The 19,916-nt window shown below is 44.6% G+C and overlaps 1 protein-coding gene across 2 annotated transcripts in view; it reads right to left on the bottom strand.

Moving 5' to 3' along the window:
- The window catches only part of KIF26B (kinesin family member 26B), a 453,264-nt gene that overhangs the window by 263,011 nt on the left and 170,337 nt on the right, over nt 1-19,916 (bottom strand). For both annotated transcript variants that reach the window (XM_057507852.1, XM_057507851.1), the window contains exon 3: nt 14,706-15,242. In XM_057507852.1, coding sequence (XP_057363835.1) covers nt 14,706-15,242 — 537 coding nt within the window. The remainder of the gene's footprint in view (nt 1-14,705; nt 15,243-19,916) is intronic.

Raw genomic sequence — 19,916 nt, 5'->3', positions numbered from 1 at the left:
TTATTTTAAATGCTACCTTGCTCTACTATTCTATAGAATTTTAAATGGCCCAAGTCTATATTTTGCCTCCCCTCCTCCTTTAAAAAGGCCTTCAAATATGGAGAAAAGTTGGCCCATGCCCTTCACAGTTTCATCAGTGCATTCACCCTCCTGGAGAAAGATCACTCCCCTTAGAATGGGCCGGCCCGTGACGATGTGGTGCATGTAATGGAAGTTAGTTTCTGGTAACACATAGAAGTGGCTAGTGTTTTCTGAGTTGCTGGGTAACCTTTATTCCATGTGCTTGATACTCATGTCATGGTTTTGGTCTTGTTTTTCATCCATCACTGGTTCTTCTATTGGAAAAGAGGGCCCGGATTCCATTGAATCTTGGGTCATGTGAATCTAACTTGGCTACAAGATGGTACTCAGGCTTCAAGTCACTTAACGGAGGGGTCACCACATGTCAGACATCAACATACAGTGCCTCATATAATGCCTGTAACTGCTCTGCTGCTCTCCACTTTGCAGGGGAGAAAATACAGACACATGCCAATTAGGAAGCCTGCCAGAGGTCACACAGTAAGCAAGGAAGCTGGGCTGTTATTCCTGACGCATGAGCAGCAAATCCAGTGTGGATTGATATCTCGTCCCTTGTTTTTGGAGATTTGGATAAAACCATTGATAAGTATCAGCCCCAGACTTTCTAAAATAAATGTTTACTTTGTCTTTAAAAAAAAAAAAGCATCAGCTGTTGTCACCCCTGTGGCCAGCTCACTGTGGGTAGCCGGCATTCCTTTGGGCTTTTCCTCAAGTCTACAAAGAAAGGTAGTATTTTGCCTGCAGAACCCAGGCTAGCTGAAACAGAAGAGCCGTACAAAGGGTCTACATGGACAGAGTTCTCTCTCTGGCCACGACCTCCCCTCTGTCCTGCAGCAAATCTCAGCTGTGCCCTCCACCCAGCCTTGCCAGGAGTGCTGGAGGGAAAGGTCAGTCAGTCCCTACCCTGGGGGTTCCCCCCACCCCTCAGCACCCACTCCACCCACCCACATAGAAAGGGGGGGTGTCTAAGAAATACAGCTTTATGGGGCACAGCACCTCACCCATTATTTCTAGCCTCTTTATGGGGCCTAGAAATATTTCTAGAAATATTCCACCAATGTAAGCCACCCAACCAGTTGGGTCCGTGGAAAGGCATGTCTGCTCCAGCACTATCAGACAGGACCTCAGCGTGAACTGGCTCCCCACAGGCAGCATTTCAAGAAGTGCCTTTACGTTTGTGCCTGTGGCTGCAAGCACACAAACTGACTTTAAAGGTGTCTTAGAAGTTGAGAAGAGGAGGCTGTTAATACACAAAACCCTGTCCGTGAGTTAACCATCCAGCCTCATCTCCGTGCACAGTTTGTTCATTTCGTTGGCCCTTGAGGGTTCTCTTCCCTCCATATGAGGATTTCTGTGGATATGACACCAGCCTTAAGCTCTTTGCTTTACCCTTTTTATCTATTCTCCTTAATTTTGCTCCAAAGAATGTGAATGAATCCTCCACTGCTGCTTTTTTCTCAGAAGCATGTCAACAAGAAAGAGGCACAGGTGTGTCTCACCTCAATTCTATCTAACCTCCATCTATCAATAGACAGATTGATTTATCTATCTATCCATTTGTCATCAATCTGTAGTGGTTTGTATAGTGTCCCCCCAAAATTCATCTCCACTCAGAACCTCATGACCTGTGGCCTTATTTGGAAATAGGGTCTTTGTACATGTAATTAGTTAAGGATTGAGCCAAGGTCACTCTGGATTAGGGTGGGCCCTAAATCCAGTGCCTGGTGTCCTTACAGTAAAAGGAGGGGACAGAGAGAGACAGAAAGAGGAGGAGGCACCAGGTGAACAGAGGCAGAGGCTGGAGCAGTGCAGCCACAAGCCAAGGGGCAGTCAGGCCACCAGAAGCTGGAGGAGGCAAGGAAGGATTCTTGCCCAGAGTCTTCGGAGGGAGCATTGCTCTGCCAACACCTTGATTTTGAACTTCCAGCCTCCAGAAATACATAGAATAAAATTTTGTTGTTTGAAGATGCCTAGTTTGTGGTAATTTGCTATGACAGTCCTAGGAAACTAATGGGCTCTCTGTCTATCATTTATCTGTCTATTCACTGCCCCTTCCCTGTATGTAGTACACCACTTCCAGATAAACTGTTCTTCAGGGCTGTGGTTCTTGGCCCTGGCAGTTCAAACCAAAGCCTGGGCACTGCCTCCATATATTCTGATTTAATTGGTCTGGGTGTGGCTTAGGCATGGTATGTCTTTTCAGCTGCCAAGGGATTCTAGTATGCAGCTAAGGTTGAGAATTCCTGTGGTCAGGCAAGGAAATTTCCCCATTCTCCTGCTCCAGAATCTCCAATGACTGTCTTCTGCCTACTGAATTAAAAGATGATACCAGTTAACACATTTGGCTCTACAAGTTTCAAAGTGCTTCCCAATGCATTTGATCATCAAAATACCAAATGAGGTAAGGATTGATCCTGTGGCATTTCTGTGAAACCTGGTCAAAAGACCCTGCAGAGAACGGGGGCTGCTTCTGCACACACTCGTCTAGTCTCTCAAGACCTACCACCCTGACCTTGGAATGTTTTCTGCAGTTTCAACAGCAAGAGAAACTTACACAATGGCAATTACTAGCTACAGGGAACAGTGGCTGTTTTGTGCTTATTGTTATGATACTACAATAATAGGGAAATCTGAGACAATTGAAAACCAACCGTGCAGGATGAGTAACCTCTCATTCTGGGGAGGCATCCAGATGAAATAATCTGACTTGCTAATGTACCGTCTGATGCGCAGGGCAGTGCGGTGCGCTGTGTGGGATGACAAGCCTGTGTTCTTGGCCATGCTGCAGTTTTCTACAGCCACGCCTGGGTCTGTGCACATCTAGCTTCTTAGCTACCAAAGGTTTCCACATAGGTGTATTAGCCTCTCACTGCTGCTGAAGCCACTCACCACAGAGTTAGCAGTTTATGACAACGCAAATTCATCCTCTATTCTCTAAAGTTCTGGAGGTCAAAAGCCTAAGTCTCAACAAGAGACTCTGATTCCTTGACTTTAGCAGCTTCCAGAGGCTACCTTGCCTCCTCGGCTTGTGGCTTCTTCCTCTATGTTCAAAGCTGGCACCATGGCATCTACTCTCTGACCTCTGCTTCGGTCCTGACATCACCTCTGATTCAGGTGTTCCTGCCCCCGTCTGCCTCTTTGTGATGACCCTGGACCCACCCAGATAATCTGAGGTTGGTCTCATTGTCTCGAAAGCCTTAATCACTTCTGCCAAAACCCTTTTACTGTGTAAGGTACCATATCCACAGGTTCAGAGGATTCGGACATGAGCGTCTTTGGGGGACCCTTGCTCAGTCTACTGCACCAGGTAAACGACCAGATAAAAAATATTTTTGAAATTTCCTGAAGCTAGGGTATTCCTTTCAGACCATGGCCCTTGCCCACATTCATAAGGTGTGATGACCCTTTTTGAAGTTCACTCAGAGCACCAGATCCTTGGGAAACGCTCTGTCCTGACTGAATGTAACTGAATATATAAGATTCCTTGTGTTCATGGTTTGTCAAAAGGCATAAAGATAAATGATATTCCTTTGACCATCTACGAAAAATGGAACAGAAACCCATGATGTTAAAAAAAAAACCCTTTTTGATATCATTAATTGTCAAATGGCGACACCGTCTGCTGTTCCCTGGCCAGGCAGAGATGGCCACAAGTGGGCTGGAAACTGCCACAGGCCAGCCAAGAGGCACACTTGGTACATTTCAAATCCTGGTAGCTGAGCAAAGAATGGGAGGGGGAATCCTCTGCTCCTGGCCCCCTGCAAACACCACCCCTGCTACTTCCTCGAAAAATAGTTCAGAGCAAGGGGCGCGGGCCTACCTCACCCACCAGACACCCACTACACTAGAATATGTTCTTCTAGCTTCCACGAATCAGTCATAAACAAAGCCTCAGGGTGCTGGCGAGGCTGCAAGCCTCAGAGTCTTGCCTTCCTCTTACAGCGGCCCTTGGAAGTCCTCCATAAAAGGGCCAACACCAGTCCTCCCACGGCATCTGATCTCTGCAGAGCAAGGAGATACTTCGAGGCCCTGATAGCTCGGCAGATTGGTGCTCTTTGCCTCACTCTTGCCCTTATCTCAGGATGTAAACTTCAACAGTGCGTGAGCTTCCTGGGCACAATTAATAACTAAAGATAAAACAGAGATAGTCCCACCTTGACTTCAGCCAGGGTTCAGTCTAGCATCATCTCTGACACTAAGCCCAATAGATGCTTTTTGAGGAAGCTGGATAATTTTTGTCAAGTACGTTTTCCTTTAACTCAAGAAATGTACATTAAATACTTCATCACATTGACGATCCATTATGGATTCATGACTTACGTATTAACCTAATATCTTGAATTTTCTCGATATGTTCAATCCATCAAAGTCCTGTGAAATAAAATTCTCCCACCCTTCCAAAGGTCCCTGTATTGAGTGTGGCAGCAAAATGGCTTCTGGATTCTTTTCTTTGCAACCAAGAATTTCTTGAGTATCATTAAGATACTTCAGATAAAGGTTAGCCTGGTGGTTTCTACCAAAGACCCTGTGATCTGGAGAGAGGTCTTTTGGCCTGGAATTTTTTCCTAAATCTAGGGCCAGTCATGGAAACACCTCTTCTGTTTCCCTGGGCTTGACATTTTCTCTAGCTAGCAGCCACTTCTGCACATGCTGGCTGCTGTGAGAAATATGAGAACAAAGGGATCCATGTTCTCTATATTATAAGCCAGCAAAAAAGATCAGACTATGATTCAGGAAACTGAACAAAAGAAACCTCATTTCTCTCAGCCTCAGGTTCCTCCTCTGGCAAATGAGGGCTGAAACACAGCTAATATTGGTATCTCTACCTTATAGTTTACAAAATGTTTTCATTATTCTCTTAATCATTTTCTATTTGTAACCCTACAGGGTAGAGATTTCACAGGTAAGGAAATAGGTGTTAATAGATGTGAAGCTGCTCACCTGAGGTTCATCAACTGGTGGAGCCATGGCCTTGACCTAGGTAGGACCGTCTCCAAACCTCCCGCCTGATGCGAAGGGCAGTTACCATTCTACAACTGGCATCTGTGATTCTGGGTCAGAATCCTATAACTGAGTGTTATGTGGACAGTCTGTCCTGCAATTACTTACTATAATGAATGTCAAATGCAGCTGCCATTCAGAGAGGTAATTTATCTGTGGTTGAGACAAGGAACTAATCCAGAAATGTCTCCTCAAAGTCAGTGTTCATGTGGTCAGATGGAGGTTTAAGAGCATTTTCTGCTTTCCACGTATGTGTCTAGATTGTGTTCTATGTCTGCAAGCTAACAGAAGAAAGACTTTCTTTGAAAGACAATCAAAGATTGTTACAGGCTTTAGACAAGTGGTGGGGACAACAAGGGGCCTGAGAGATCCGAGGGACCTTTGTGTTAACTATGCAACAGTTTTACCCTGCTCACTGTTGGGAAGTCTGTCCTCAGCTTTGTCATTGCCTCTCACCGCAGTGCCAGAGAGTCAGTGTCCTCTCTCATGCATCTGAAGGCTCCGGGTCTCTGGGTGTAGAGCAGAACCTCAGTCGTGACAGAGTCTAGACGTTTCTCTGCCCAGGAAACAGCTCTGGCACAGATCCAGAGCTGTCTGCTCTTTGGGGAGGGAAGCAGGAGTGTGGGATAGCAGGACAAGTGAGGTCAGCTTCCAGAGCAATCAACCATCTCTGCTGAGCTGGCTAGCCTGTGAACTGCAGAATATTTACTGCAGGGAGATGTCCACAGCAGGAGACATTCAGTCTGGCCAGACCCAGAGCCCCCATCCTAGGGCAACAGGGTGACACAGATTCACAGCCAGGCACCAAATCCCTTTATCCCAGAGAGATTTCCTGTGGTCCCTTTAACTATTACTCAGGGGAAATGCATGAATCAGTCTGTTTTGGAGTTGGACAAAAACAATCAAATTTTCCCAGGATAATCTCAAGTTATGGCTTACATGCATCAACTATGAATATGGCTTTAGGCCACACTGACCCACCCCTGCCCCGTCTGGACTGTGAGCTCTTCTGTGCACTTGCAAAGAAAGCAGCATGTGCCTCTGCACCTTTGCACTCACCTCCCTGGCTTATAATGTGCAGTCCAGCTGCCTCTTCTCCTAAGGACGGCAGGACAGGAATGTGGGTTTCCAGCCCAAGGCAGGAGCCCCACCAAACACCAAGCATTGTGCCTGGCACTCGGTTAAAGCTTAACAAACACTTACTATCGTACAAGAAATTCTTTTTCATCTGAGTTAGGAGAAAAAGAGGAGGAGCAGAAAGACTTACTGCACAAATAAAAGAAATGCACTGTCAATCCCTAACCTGCCTCTCAATCAGTTTTCCCTGTCTCACCCACACTTCCCCACACCTTCAATATTTTACGAGAAAGCACCAGTCCCAAATCCCTGTGTGCTTGCTCACCGGCACTGTGCAGCAGCTGAGTCTTCTAACCAGCACCTGACATGCGTTACAAGTGCTCTGGGGCCCACAAAGGTGGAGCGTGAGTTGTCTGTGTAACATGAGTATGTGGCTGGCACAACCTGGGCTGGATTGAAAAACATGACCTAGGTAGAAGCGTGTGCACCAGAGCATTTTATCTATAGAAGCAAAAACTCTGGTAATTGGTGCTTTGGTTCTATAAATTAGGACATCCTTGTATAATGGATAGTGGTCATCTAATGGAATATTATGCTACTACTAAGGACCACATTCTAGAAAAATACATAATGCCAATGGGAAAATGCACCCAGTATATTAAGTGAAAAGCAGATCACAGAATTGAACATAATCACAATTTTACAAATTGTATGTGTGTATAAAATACTGGGAGGAAATATACTCAAATGTTACATAGTCTATTTCTGGGTGATATTGATTTTCTACAAGTTATTTATACTTTTCATATTTCTTTTATTTTGCAACAGACACCTCTATAATTTTCAAAATGCTGTATTTTAAAATTGCAAACAAAAGAAGCATGGTATTCAACAACAGAAAGAAGATGCGTGTTCCTGCCCTACATGGTTATGGGCAAGCATCAGTCTGTGAAGGCCCAGACAGGGTTCTTCTTTACATCCACAAATTCCAAACACCCAGAAAATTCCACTGAGGGTAAAGTGACAGCTAGGCCCCTGCAGGTCAAAATAGAAGTCCATTTCTCTGGTATGTCCTGTCTGAAAAGGAGCCATATATGGTAAAGATGTGGACCAGAGATTGCTCTGCCGTAGGGAAGCCCATTGCCCTGGGCAGGGGAGAGCTGGTGCTGATCCTGTCACTGACTGTGTGGCCACAGATCATTCAGTTTCCCTAAGAACCATGCTCCCCATCTGTAAAAGAAAGATGTAACATCTGCCCTGCCTACCTCACAGGCCCATTGTGGGGTTAAATAAAATGATGTGTGTACTGTATTTTGTAAACTACAAAGATACCAGTAAATGAAAAGTTTGGCAGGTCAAGAACACTAATTTCTTAAGATAATGATCCATACTCCCCACTTTCTTTCAAGATATCAACAGAAAAAATCTATATTCCCTCTTCCACTCTAGAGAAGTCACCAGGAATTTTATCAGACACATTTAATCATTTTATGCTTCCCTCTACCTTTTGCCCCACGTAACAGAAACTATGCTATGTGTTCACTCAACTTGTTTCTTTTTCCTCCTGGGCCCACGGACAGGTTGGCTCTCCCAACCTCCCCCGTGGTAGGTGGGGAAGGAGACTGGATTCTTGCTCCTGGAATGTGGATGGAAGTTATGCATGCCCCTTCCAGGCTGGGCCACCAAGTCCCCCGTGAGAGCCTGCAGGCTCTCCCTTCCCTCGTTGCCTAGCTGGTTGTACTGATCTGGTGGAAGGCTCTGAAGCCCCTGGAAAGTGACAGCAGAGCCTGAGTCTCTGCATAATGATTGAAGGCCCCCCGCCGAACACCCAGTGTAACGGGGACACGAGTAGGAAACGGCCTGAGATCATCTGTTATACCAGTTAGCTTTCCTGACTGACACACTCCATGACCAAAGCCACCTCTGCACTCCACAGGGATGGGCAGTGTTTTCTGCTGCTCCCCTCATGACTAACACAGGGGCCACAGGACCTAAAAGGTAAGCCCAGCCCTCACCCAACACAAAACTCACCCAAGAAAAATTAAGACAATTTTTTTAGATTCCTTCACTGATTTAAGACCCACTCACTCGTTTCTATAGGGAAACTTGGGAATAAATGTTAATTCAAATAACTGTGAAAATAAGAAAAGGGGAAAACAGAACTCCAGGGGCGGAGCCAAGATGGCGGCATGAGTAGGACAGTGGGAATCTCCTCCCAAAAACATATATATTTTTGAAAATACAACAAATACAACTAATCCTAAAAGAGAGACCAGAAGACACAGGACAACAGCCAGACTACATCCACACCTGCGAGAGCCCAGCACCTGGTGAAAGGGGTAAGATACAAGCCCCGGCCCGGCGGGACCGAGGCCCCTCACCCCAGCTCCTGGCGAGAGGAGAGGAGTCGGAGCGGGGAGGGAGAGGGAGCCCAGGACTGCTAAACACCCAGCCCCAGCCATCCGCACCGGAGCGCAGACACAGTGCATGCGTGGGGTGCTGGATAGTAGGGAAACAGGACAGTAAGACCTGTGAGTGGGTCCCGAAGCCAGCGCCCCTCTGACAAAGAAAAGCGAGTGCTTTTTGAAAGTCTTAAGGGGACAGGGACCCCACAGCTGGACGGAAGCATCCCGGGTCACAGTCCAGCAGCTGGAAATTCCAGGGAACTCCAGGCACACTAACCCCCTGGGCAACAGCTCTGAGACCCCTCACGGAGGTAAACAGCCAAACAGCCCCCCATCCGTTACCCCTCCGGGGCCCTGCCATGGCAGAGCAGCAGCTGGAGGCTGGCCATGCCCTCAGCAAGGGAGCTTCCTCCATACCGGCCTGGCAAGATACAGAGACCCAGTCTACACGCAATTACCCAATACAAGCCACTAGGGGTCGCAGTTGTCCCAGTAAAGAAAGGCCAGGAGCCAAGTGGAAAGAGTCTTGACTCTCCCAGCTGATAGACCCGTCAATAGCACTCCACTGCACCTATCAACATGAAAAGGCAAAAAAATTTGATCCAGACAAGACTAACCCAGACAGCTTCGGCATCTGCTACATCTTCCCCTGAGAAGGAACCTGGGGAGATAGATTTAACCAATCTTCCTGAAAAAGAATTCAAAACAAAAGTCATAACCATGCTGATGGACTTGCAGAGAAACATGCAAGAACGAAGGAGGGAGAATACAGAAATAAAACAATCTCTGGAAAGACTTCAAAACAGAATGGATGAGATGCAAGAGACCATTAATGGACTAGAAAACAGAGAACAGGAATGCAGAGATGCTGATGCAGAGAGAGATAAAAGGATCTCCAGGAATGAAAGAATTTTAAGAGAACTGTGTGACCAACTGAATGGAACAATATCCGCATTAAAGGGGTACTAGAAGAAGAAGAGAGTGAAAAGGGATAGAAAGTGTCTTTGAAGAAATAATTGCTGAAAACTTCCCCAAACAAGGGGAGGAAATGGCCTCTCGGACCACAGAGGTACACAGAACTCCCAAGACAAGGGATCCAAGGAGGGCAACGCCAACACACATAATAATTAAAATGGCAAAGATCAAAGACAAGGACAAAGTATTAAAGGCAGCCAGAGAGAAAAAAAGGTAACCTACAAAGGAAAACCCATCAGACTATCATCAGACTTCTCCACAGAAACCCTACAGGCCAGAAGAGAATGGCATGATATACTTAATGCAATGAAACAGAAGGGCCTTGAACCAAGGATACTGTATCCAGCACAATTATCATTTAAATAAGAAGGAAGGATTAAACAATTCACAGACAAGCAAAAGTTGAGGGAATTTGCCTCCCACAAACCACCTCTACAGGGCATTTTACAGGGACTGCTCTAGATGGGAGCACTCCTAAAAAGATCACAGAACAAAACAGCCAACATATGAAGAAGGGAGGAGGAGGAACAAGAAGGGAGAGAAATAAAGAATCATCAGACCATGTTTATAACAGCTCAATAAGCGAGTTAAGTTAGACAGTAAGATAGTAAAGAAGCTAACCTTGAACCTTTGGTAACCACAAACTTAAAGTCTGCAATGGCAATAAGTACATACCTTTCAATAATCACCCTAAATGTAAATGGACTGAATGCACCAATAAAAAGACACAGAGTAATAGAATGGATAAAAAGCAAGACCCATCCATATGCTGCTTACAAGAGACTCACCTCAAACCCAAAGACATGCACAGACTTACAGTCAAGGGATGGAAAAAGATATTTCATGCAAACAACAGAGAAGAAATCAGGTGTTGCAATTCTGGTATCAGACGAAACAGACTTCAAAATAAAGAAAGTAACAAAAGACAAAGAAGGACATTACATAATGATAAAGGGCTCAGTCCAACAAGAGGATATAACCATTATAAATATATATGCACCCAATACAGGAGCACCAACATATGTGAAACAAATACCAGCAGAATTAAAGGAGGAAATAGAATGCAACGCTTTCATTTTGGGAGACTTCAACACACCACTCACTCCAAAGGACAGATCCACCAGACTAAGTAAGGACACAGAGGCACTGAACAACACACTAGAACAGATGGACCTAATAGACATCTACAGAACTCTACATCCAAAAGCAACAGGATACACATTCTTCTCAAGTGGACATGGAACATTCTCCAGAATAGACCACATACTCGGCCACAAAAAGAGCCTCAGTAAATTCCAAAAGATTGAAATCCTACCAACCAACTTTTCAGACCACAAAGGCATAAAACTAGAAATAAATTATACAGAGAAAGCAAAAAAGGCTCACAAACACATGGAGGCTTAACAACATGCTCTTAAATAATCAATGGATAAATGACCAAATTAAAATGGAGATCCAGCAATATATGGAAACAAACGACAACAACAACAGTAAGCCCCAACTGCTGTGGGACACAGCAAAAGCAGTCTTAAGAGCAAAGTATATAGCAAACCAGGCATATTTAAAGAAGGAAGAACAATCCCAAATGAATGGTCTAATGTCACAACTATCGAAATTGGAAAAAGAAGAACAAATGAGGCCTAAGGTCAGCAGAAGGAGGGACATAATAAAGATCAGAGAAGAAATAAATAAAATTGAGAAGAATAAAACAATAGCAAAAATCAATGAAACCAAGAGCTGGTTCTTTGAGAAAATAAACAAAGTAGATAAGCCTCTAGCCAGACTTATTAAGAGGAAAAGAGAGTCAACACACATAAACAGAATCAGAAACGAGAAAGGAAAAATCACGACGGACCCCACAGAAATACAAAGAATTATTAGAGAGTACTATGAAAACCGATATGCTAACAAGCTGGGAAACCTAGAAGGAATGGACAACTTCCTAGAAAAATACAACCTTCCAAGACTGACCCAGAAAGAAACAGAAAATCTAAACAGACCAATTACCAGCAACGAAATTGAAGCGGTAATCAAAAAACTACCAAAGAACAAAACCCCCGGGCCAGGTGGATTTACCTCGGAATTTTATCAGACACACAGAGAAGATATAATACCCATTCTCCTTAGAGTTTTCCAAAAAATGGAAGAGGAAGGAATACTCCCAAACTCATTCTATGAAGCCAATATCACCCTAATACCAAAACCAGGCAAAGACCCCACCAAAAAAGAAAACTACAGACCAATATCCCTGATGAACGCAGATGCAAAAATACTCAACAAAATATTAGCAAACCGAATTCAAAAATACATCAAAAGGATCATACACCATGACCAAGTGGGATTCATCCCAGGGATGCAAGGATGGTACAACATTCAAAAATCCGTCAACATCATCCACCACATCAACAAAAAGAAAGACAAAAACCACATGATCATCTCCATAGATGCTGAAAAAGCACTCAACAAAATTCAACATCCATTCATGATAAAAACTCTCAACAAAATGGGTATAGAGGGCAAGTACCTCAACAAAATAAAGGCCATCTATGATAAACCCACAGCCAACATCATACTGAACAGTGAGAAGCTGAAAGCTTTTTCTCTGCGATCGGGAACAAGACAGGGATGCCCACTCTCCCCATTGTTATTCAATGTGGTACTGGAGGTCCTAGCCATGGCGATTAGACAAAACAAAGAAATACAAGGAATCCAGATTGGTAAAGAAGAAGTGAAACTGTCACTATTTGCAGATGACATGATATTGTACATAAAAAACCCTAAAGACTCCATTCTGAAACTACTAGAGCTAATATCGGAATTCAGCAAAGTTGCAGGATACAAAATTAACACACAGAAATCTGTGGCTTTCCTATACACTAACAATAAACTAATAGAAAGAGAAATCAGGAAAACAACTCCATTCACAATAGCATCAAAAAGAATCAAATACCTAGGAATAAACCTAACCAAGGAAGTGAAAGACCTATACCCTGAAAACTATAAGACACTCTTAAGAGAAATTAAAGAAGTCACTAACAAATGGAAACTCATCCCATGCTCCTGGCTAGGAAGAATTAATATCATCAAAATGGCCCTCCTGCCCAAAGCAATATACAGATTCGATGCAATCCCTATCAAATTACCAACAGCATTTTTCAATGAACTGGAACAAATAGTTCAAAAATTCATATGGAAACACCAAAGACCCCGAATAGCCAAAGCAATCCTGAGAAGGAAGAATAAAGTGGGGGGGATCTCACTCCCCAGCTTCAAGCTCTACTACAAAGCCAAGTAATCAAGACAATTTGGTACTGGCACAAGAACAGAGCCATAGACCAATGGAACAGAATAGAGACTCCAAACATTAACTGAAACATATATGGTTAACTAATATTCAATAAAGGGGCCATGGACATACAATGGGGAAATGACAGTCTCTTCAACAGATGGTGCTGGCAAAACTGGACAACTACATGTAAGAGAATGAAACTGGATCACTGTCTAACCCCATACACAAAAGTAAATTCAAAATGGATCAAAGACTTGAATGTAAGTCATGAAACCATAAAACTCTTAGAAAAAAACATAGGCAAAAATCTCTTAGACATAAACATGAGTGACCTCTTCTTGAACATATCTCCCCGGGCAAGGGAAACAAAAGCAAAAATGAACAAATGGGACTATATCAAGTTGAGAAGCTTCTGTACAGCAAAGGACATCATCAATAGAACAAAAAGGTGTCCTACAGTATGGGAGAATATATTCATAAATGACAGATCCGATAAAGGGTTGACATCCAAAATATATTAAGAGCTCACACACCTCAACAAACAAAAAGCAAATAATCCAATTAAAAAATGGGCAGAGGAGCTAAATAGACAGTTCTCTAAAGAAGAAATTCAGATGGCCAACAGACACATGAAAAGATGCTCCACATTGCTTGTCATAAGAGAAATGCAAATTAAAATCACAATGAGATATCATCTCACACCAGTAAGGATGGCTACCATCCAAAAGACAAACAACAACAAATGCTGGCGAGGTTGTGGGGAAAGGGGAACCCTACTACACTGCTGGTGGGAATGTAAATTAGTTCAACCATTGTGGAAAGCAGTATGGAGGTTCCTCAAAATGCTCAAAATAGAAATACCATTTGACCCAGGAATTCCACTTCTAGGAATTTACCCCAAGAATGCAGCACTCCAGTTTGAAAAAGACAGATGCACTCCTATGTTTATCGCTGCACTATTTACAATAGCCAAGATATGGAAGCAACCTAAATGTCCATCAGTAGATGAATGGATCAAGAAGATGTGGTACATATACACAATGGAATATTACTCAGCCATAAGAAAAAAACAGATCCTACCATTTGCAACAACATGGATGGAGCTAGAGGGCATTATGCTCAGTGAAATAAGCCAGGTGGAGAAAGACAAGTACCAAATGATTTCACTCATATGTGGAGTATAAGAACAAAAGAAAACTGAAGGAACAAAACAGCCGCAGAAGCACAGAACCTAAGAATTGGACTAACAGTTATCAAAGGGAAAGGGACTGGGGAGGACGGGTGGGAAGGGAGGGATAAGGGTGGGAAACAAGAAAGGGTGCATTACGATTAGCATGTATAGTGTGGGGGGGGGGCACAGGGAGGGCTGTGTGACACAGAGCAGACAAGTAGTGATTTTACAGCAACTTACTGCACTGATGGACAGTGACTGTGAACGGGTATGTGGGGGAGACTTGGTGAAGGGGGAGCCTAGTAAACAAAATGTCCTTCATGTAATTGTAGATAAATGATACCAAAATAAAACTAATAAAAAAAAAGAAAGAATGAAAAGGGGAAAACACATTTGGTAATCTATTCCCAGTGGTATTTAAGGTGAGTTGCATATCGAAAAGGGTAATGGTCTGTCAAGGTAGGAGAGGGTAGGAAGGGAGCCTACACCTCCTTTAGATGGTGCAGGCAATGGAAGCAGTGCTATCGTGGACCTCTGGTCCCCTGCATATTTTATCTTTATTCAGCAACATCTAGAAGCCCCACATGCAAAGATTAGGCTCTGGGTTAGGGAGTCCCCAGAAGGACAGGAGTGGAAAAGGAGTTGCTGCGCACTTATCGACTCTGACTCCAGCCAACCCCGTTCTTCCTGCTCAGAGGCTGCTTACCTGGTAGGGGTACAGGGTGACCCCGTTGGTTCTCGATAGGGACCAGGTGCCATCCAAATACTGGTGAGTCTGGATTGCCACTGAGTTAAGGATGTTCCCATTGCTGGGACTGGTGGCCATCTGGAGGCTGACCTTGGCCTGGTGGGTCGGGGACCCGCTCTTCTTCTCTGCCCCACTGCTGACCCCGAGGCTGTTGGGTTTGCTGCTGTGCCTGGCGGTGACAAAGGCTGTGTAGCTGGATGAGGAGCAGGGTGCAGGCACAAAGGCCCAGTCCCTGGGCTGCTGGAGCCCACCCACGTGCCGAGGCCCCACCAGGGTGGGGATGTTGGAGAGCAGTGGGGGTGAGCCAGGTGAGCCATCGTAGTGCTCGCTGCCAGCTGCCTGCTCCAAGGTCAGCACCATCTGGACGGCCTCCTGCTTCAGCTGGTTCAGGTGCGTGGCACAGATGTCACAGCGGTTGTCCCTGTCGTTCCAAGCCTTCCGGATGGTGTTGGGGACCTGGAGTTTGTCGTGAATCACAGCCGAGAAAGCAGGGTCCTAGAGAACACACAAGCAGAAAAAAAAGGAGAGCCTATAACTCAAGTCTGGTAAGTATAAGTCAATGTCTGGCTTATGAGTTAAGCCCTGGATGTATCCAGAGTTGGCGCTTAATTGACATCCAACAGAAACGAGCAGACAGACTAGCAGAAGAGCCTCTAGTTGACAAACACATTAGACAACAAATGTAAGATTTTTATAGCGGAGGCTTTAAGGAAAAAACAAAAAACACTTCTAAGTTCTAAGTGTTCTCTTCACCAGGCCAGTCAAATAAGAAGATTCCAGATTTCATTGTGTCCACTAAAGAATTAGAGGCATACATAGATCCTCCCAAGGTGCTCATTAAGTAGACAAAAGTGTTTGCCCAGGCATGCTGGGCGACTGCAGCCATTCTGGATGGAGGCATGTGGCCACCTGGCCCCTGTGACCCATGGAAAGTTGGTAACGGCTGGAGAAGCTTGCTACTTGTGACCCAGAATAGAGATCCTATTATAAGACAATCCCAGCCTCGTTAGTGCTGTGTGCTATGTGCCACTGGAAGAAAACCAAACTAAACAGACTCTGGATCAGAGACCCAGCCCAGCAAACCTCTGCAGGCTCACTCTGCTCACCGTGTGCCATGGTGAACTGGTCACGCCTGCATGCGTGTATCTGATATCCTAAGCAACTAAAAGAAAAACATCTCCTTCATAGTCTAAGACACTTTTCCCACACAAATTTCATCTAAAACTATTTTTTTAAAAACTCTTTGGCTGAGAAGCCCATCTCTGAAAGAAATTAGAATATGAATTTTGTGAGGATGGTTTCTTTCATTTACTTTGCTATAATTTTTATAGGAAAGCAGAATTCCACAGAGAAATAAACACTACAAGTGTTAAGTGGGCATCACAATATTTGGGTCCTGGGTCTAGTTCTGCTACTAATGAGCTGGGTGCTCTGGGTAACTTAGCTTCACTGAACCTCTCCTCTGTCACACATGGCCCTGGCCTGTGTTGCAAGGTCCTTCCGGCTGCACAACTATGGGACTACAGTATCTGCATACATGGACAGAGCCATTAGGCCATCTTTGGGGCCAGGTTAGGCTTTTGAGATTAAATAATTTTTGCAAATAAGTGATGGGGCATTTCAAGGCTTATTTTCCTGTAAGACATTAGAACAAAACCAGCCCTTCTGATATTTGCTGTCAGCTTTAATGGGTAGAAGCCCCTTCATAACTGCAAGGGGTTTGATGAGCTGTGGGTGAGGGAGGCAGAGCGGGGCAGCCATGGGGGCAGGAAGATCAGCGGCAGGAAGGTTGTTCCTGATTATAGGCGCCAGCATTTTGTTTTTCACTGTTTAATTACCCTAAAAAGCTCCTCAGCAGGCACTGATTAATTGATTAATAAATCAAGAGACCTCTTTACACAGCAGCAGCAAGGAGTGGCTCAGGAGATGGAAACTCAGAAGAGTCCTATAAAATGACGGGAAACAAAGGGAGGTCAAGGTTGATCAAGACTGGCTGGCAAAGTGATACGAACCATTGTCAGACGTTCTTGATGGCAGCTGCTGTGTCCAGGGTCGGCTCACAGCTCAGAGCCCCACGGGGACCACTCTAGAGCAGACACTCACCTCAGCTTTCAGATAGGGAAACTGGGCTCCAAGCGGGCTCCAAGCTTGGACGGCACGCAGACTTCCGGACTGCCAGTCCTATGGTTTTTCACTTCAAGAGCCAAAGAGCCATATTTATCAATGGCTCAATAAAAATTTATCATTTTTGCACAGATATACAAGGTTTTCACCTCATTCATCTAGGAAATGTCCATTTACTCAAAAGGAATTGATTTGGGGCCCCTAATGTGCCAAGATATAGTTTCTTGCTTTTTCACATAACATTACATGATGAGGATTTTCCCTTATCAACAAATGCCATTTGAAAATGTGATTTTGAGTGACCACATGGTATATTATCCTTTAGTCATTTCATAATTCATTTATTTATTGCCACATCTACTACATAAATAGTGACAGTGAGAGAAACCAGAGACTGGTGCTCAGAAGCAATCAGCAACCCAAGGCTTATGCTTTCAAGGCACCAAATGATTTGGTTCCAAGAAGCCTCAAATTAATTGCTTAATTAGGACATTTTTGTGAACCCAATCATCTGGTAGAAGTGTCACAGTAAGGAGGCAGATGTAAGACCAGTCCCATCCACACAGCACGGTTGATTTTAGATCCTTGTAGCATCTGGATTGGACTGATACCTGCAAATGGAACAGAATAGACACATCCACTCCCCAGAAATGGCATGAATCTGATGCTGAGGGTTCCTTCTCTCTTTTTTTCTGGGTTTTTGCTACTCCCCCTTGAAGCAGTACCTTCTTTACTTCTTTACTCAGCCTGTTGCTATTTGCTGCTCAACTTCTAACCTTTAACAAATAATGTGTGTTTCCAGGCCTGGCACTGGGCTAAGGAGCTAAGGATCGCACCTGTCTTCTGTGAGTTCACAGTCCAGGGGACCTTCTTGGTTCCTGGACTGCCAAATGCCATGTCCCTTTGCTGCCACCTCTAGTCTAGAACCAATCAACACACACACACACACACACACTCAGTGCTCAGGGCTCCCCTCCTCATCTCTGAGGTATCGACAAAACCACCCATGAGGGCTGCAGCTGAGCCCACTACTAGTGTAATCAACACAGGAAGCAGCAAAGAGCCACTGTTGGCTCATGGGGAAGAGCTGAGGTTGATCCTTCAATGAGTATGTGATTACTAGCTGACGTCACAGGGTTGTTCCCTAAATTAAGCAAAACTTGATCTGAAACCCTTTGTGAGTTCTTATCATCAAAAGGCCTCAGTGAGTCAAGCAATACAATTTCTGGAAGCTAAAATTCCTTTCAAGTGCATGTCTAGACTTTATAAATATTTTAATGCAACTCAAAACTTCAAAAAGGAATGAGTTGCAGTTTCTGTAAGAGCTGCAATAAAGGGAATACTGCTTCAAGAGAGAGGAGTAGTAAGCAGGAAGGGAAGGCCAGCTGCAGGATCGGGGCTGGCCCCCACATACTCAGGCTTCCTAACATGGAAACAAACGATGGCAGTGGCCCCAGGAGACTGGAGTAGGGGAGTGCCCTCCAGCTCAGCCGACACCAAAAGAATTCTGGACCCAGGGAAGGGACAAATTAGGCACAACATGTGGGGTGCTACCTAGGTCGCAGGCTCCAAAGACATTCTTATGGTTCAGTCTGGATTCGCCCTGTGACTGCCGGGAACAGGCCCGTAGCAACAGCAGGCACCATGTACAAGCTGAACCTCTGTTTTTAAAGTCCTCATTTTTATTTCGGCTCATAGGAAAATGGGCTGTTAGCGCTTGGGCAACCTTCTCATCCTAAACTTTCAAGGGTAAGGGTTCTATGCTCAGAACATTCTCATCTTTCAAAAATAATACAAATTATTTTTACTCCACATCTGCCATGAGGAGGAATTCAAGAAAACACTTAAGCTGGTTAAAGTTCCTTAGAAGGAAGGTTAGGGATAAGTGGAGTTAATGTCCAGACACCTAAATCAGCCCAATTAGTGACTGCTACCAAGGGACAAAGAAAACTCCATAAAGCGGCCTTCCAATCCTGTCCTCTGTCCTACCTCTCTTAGGGGCATTTCAGGAAGGTGGGTGTCCTGCCACATCTCCTTGGGGTCTCTCGAGGTCCAATGACCCTCTTAGGTTGGCTCGCCTATCTTGTGGAAACTCACCTAGGAAAGTATGACCAAATCGCTGTTCCTCGGGGCAGTGGCCTCCCCTACATGGATTCCAGTGACCTCAGCAGCCATCCCAATCCCGGTGACCGGGAGTCCTCTGTCTCTGTCCCACCCTGGCCTTTCTCCTGAACGCTGAGCCTTGTATCCCAAGGCTCCCTGGAAAACATCTCCTGCATAAATACTCTTCAAACTGACAATTCAAAATTAATTTTATTAGCTCCTAAGCCTATTCTTACTCTGACAGTCACCCCTGAAGTAAATAATGTCATTATCCACTCAGGTGCTCAGGTGAGAAATCTAGAACCTTCTCTGTCTCCTCCTTCTCCCTCCAATCTAATCACCAAATGTGGCCAATGGTAGTTCCTAAAGGCACTTGAGCTCTCCCTCCCCTCCACGCCACTGCCATTGAAATGCTTCTGGCAGATCTCACAGCACCGCCATCTCCCTCATTCTAGCCTTGACCTCCAACACCCGCCACAAATGATTTCACTGAAGTGAAACCTGATCCTGTCATTATCCCGTTTTCCTATAGCTCCATTCTAGGAGCTATCTTCTTGTCTATAGTTTTTATTTGTAGAACTATAGCTTGGATAGTTATGAGGAAATATTCTTTATTTCAGCTCCACAGAGGAAATATTCTCTCTTTCCATATTTAATTCCACCATGTCTAGAATAGTACCTGCTACATAGTATTTCAAGAAATACCTGTGAAATAAATAGGTGAGTGAAAAGGGTCCAACCAAGGCCACAACAGCCAGGCAACGAGGTTGGTGTAAGTCTGTCTGTCATTTATTTCGTCTAAGTGAGCTCTCACCTATTATGCGATGGTCGTGAAACAAATTCTTCCAGATCTAAGGTTGGGGTAGTTCTCCAACTGTATTTGTTCTATCTGGCTAAAGAACTTACTGTGAGTCAACCATAACCTGGATATCCTTCTTTTAC

The sequence above is a fragment of the Manis pentadactyla genome, chromosome 9, assembly GCF_030020395.1.
Source record: "Manis pentadactyla isolate mManPen7 chromosome 9, mManPen7.hap1, whole genome shotgun sequence".
In the NCBI taxonomy this organism is placed as follows: domain Eukaryota; kingdom Metazoa; phylum Chordata; class Mammalia; order Pholidota; family Manidae; genus Manis; species Manis pentadactyla.
The sequence above is the reverse complement of the archived record's forward strand: the minus strand, read 5'-3'. Positions and strand labels throughout refer to the sequence as shown.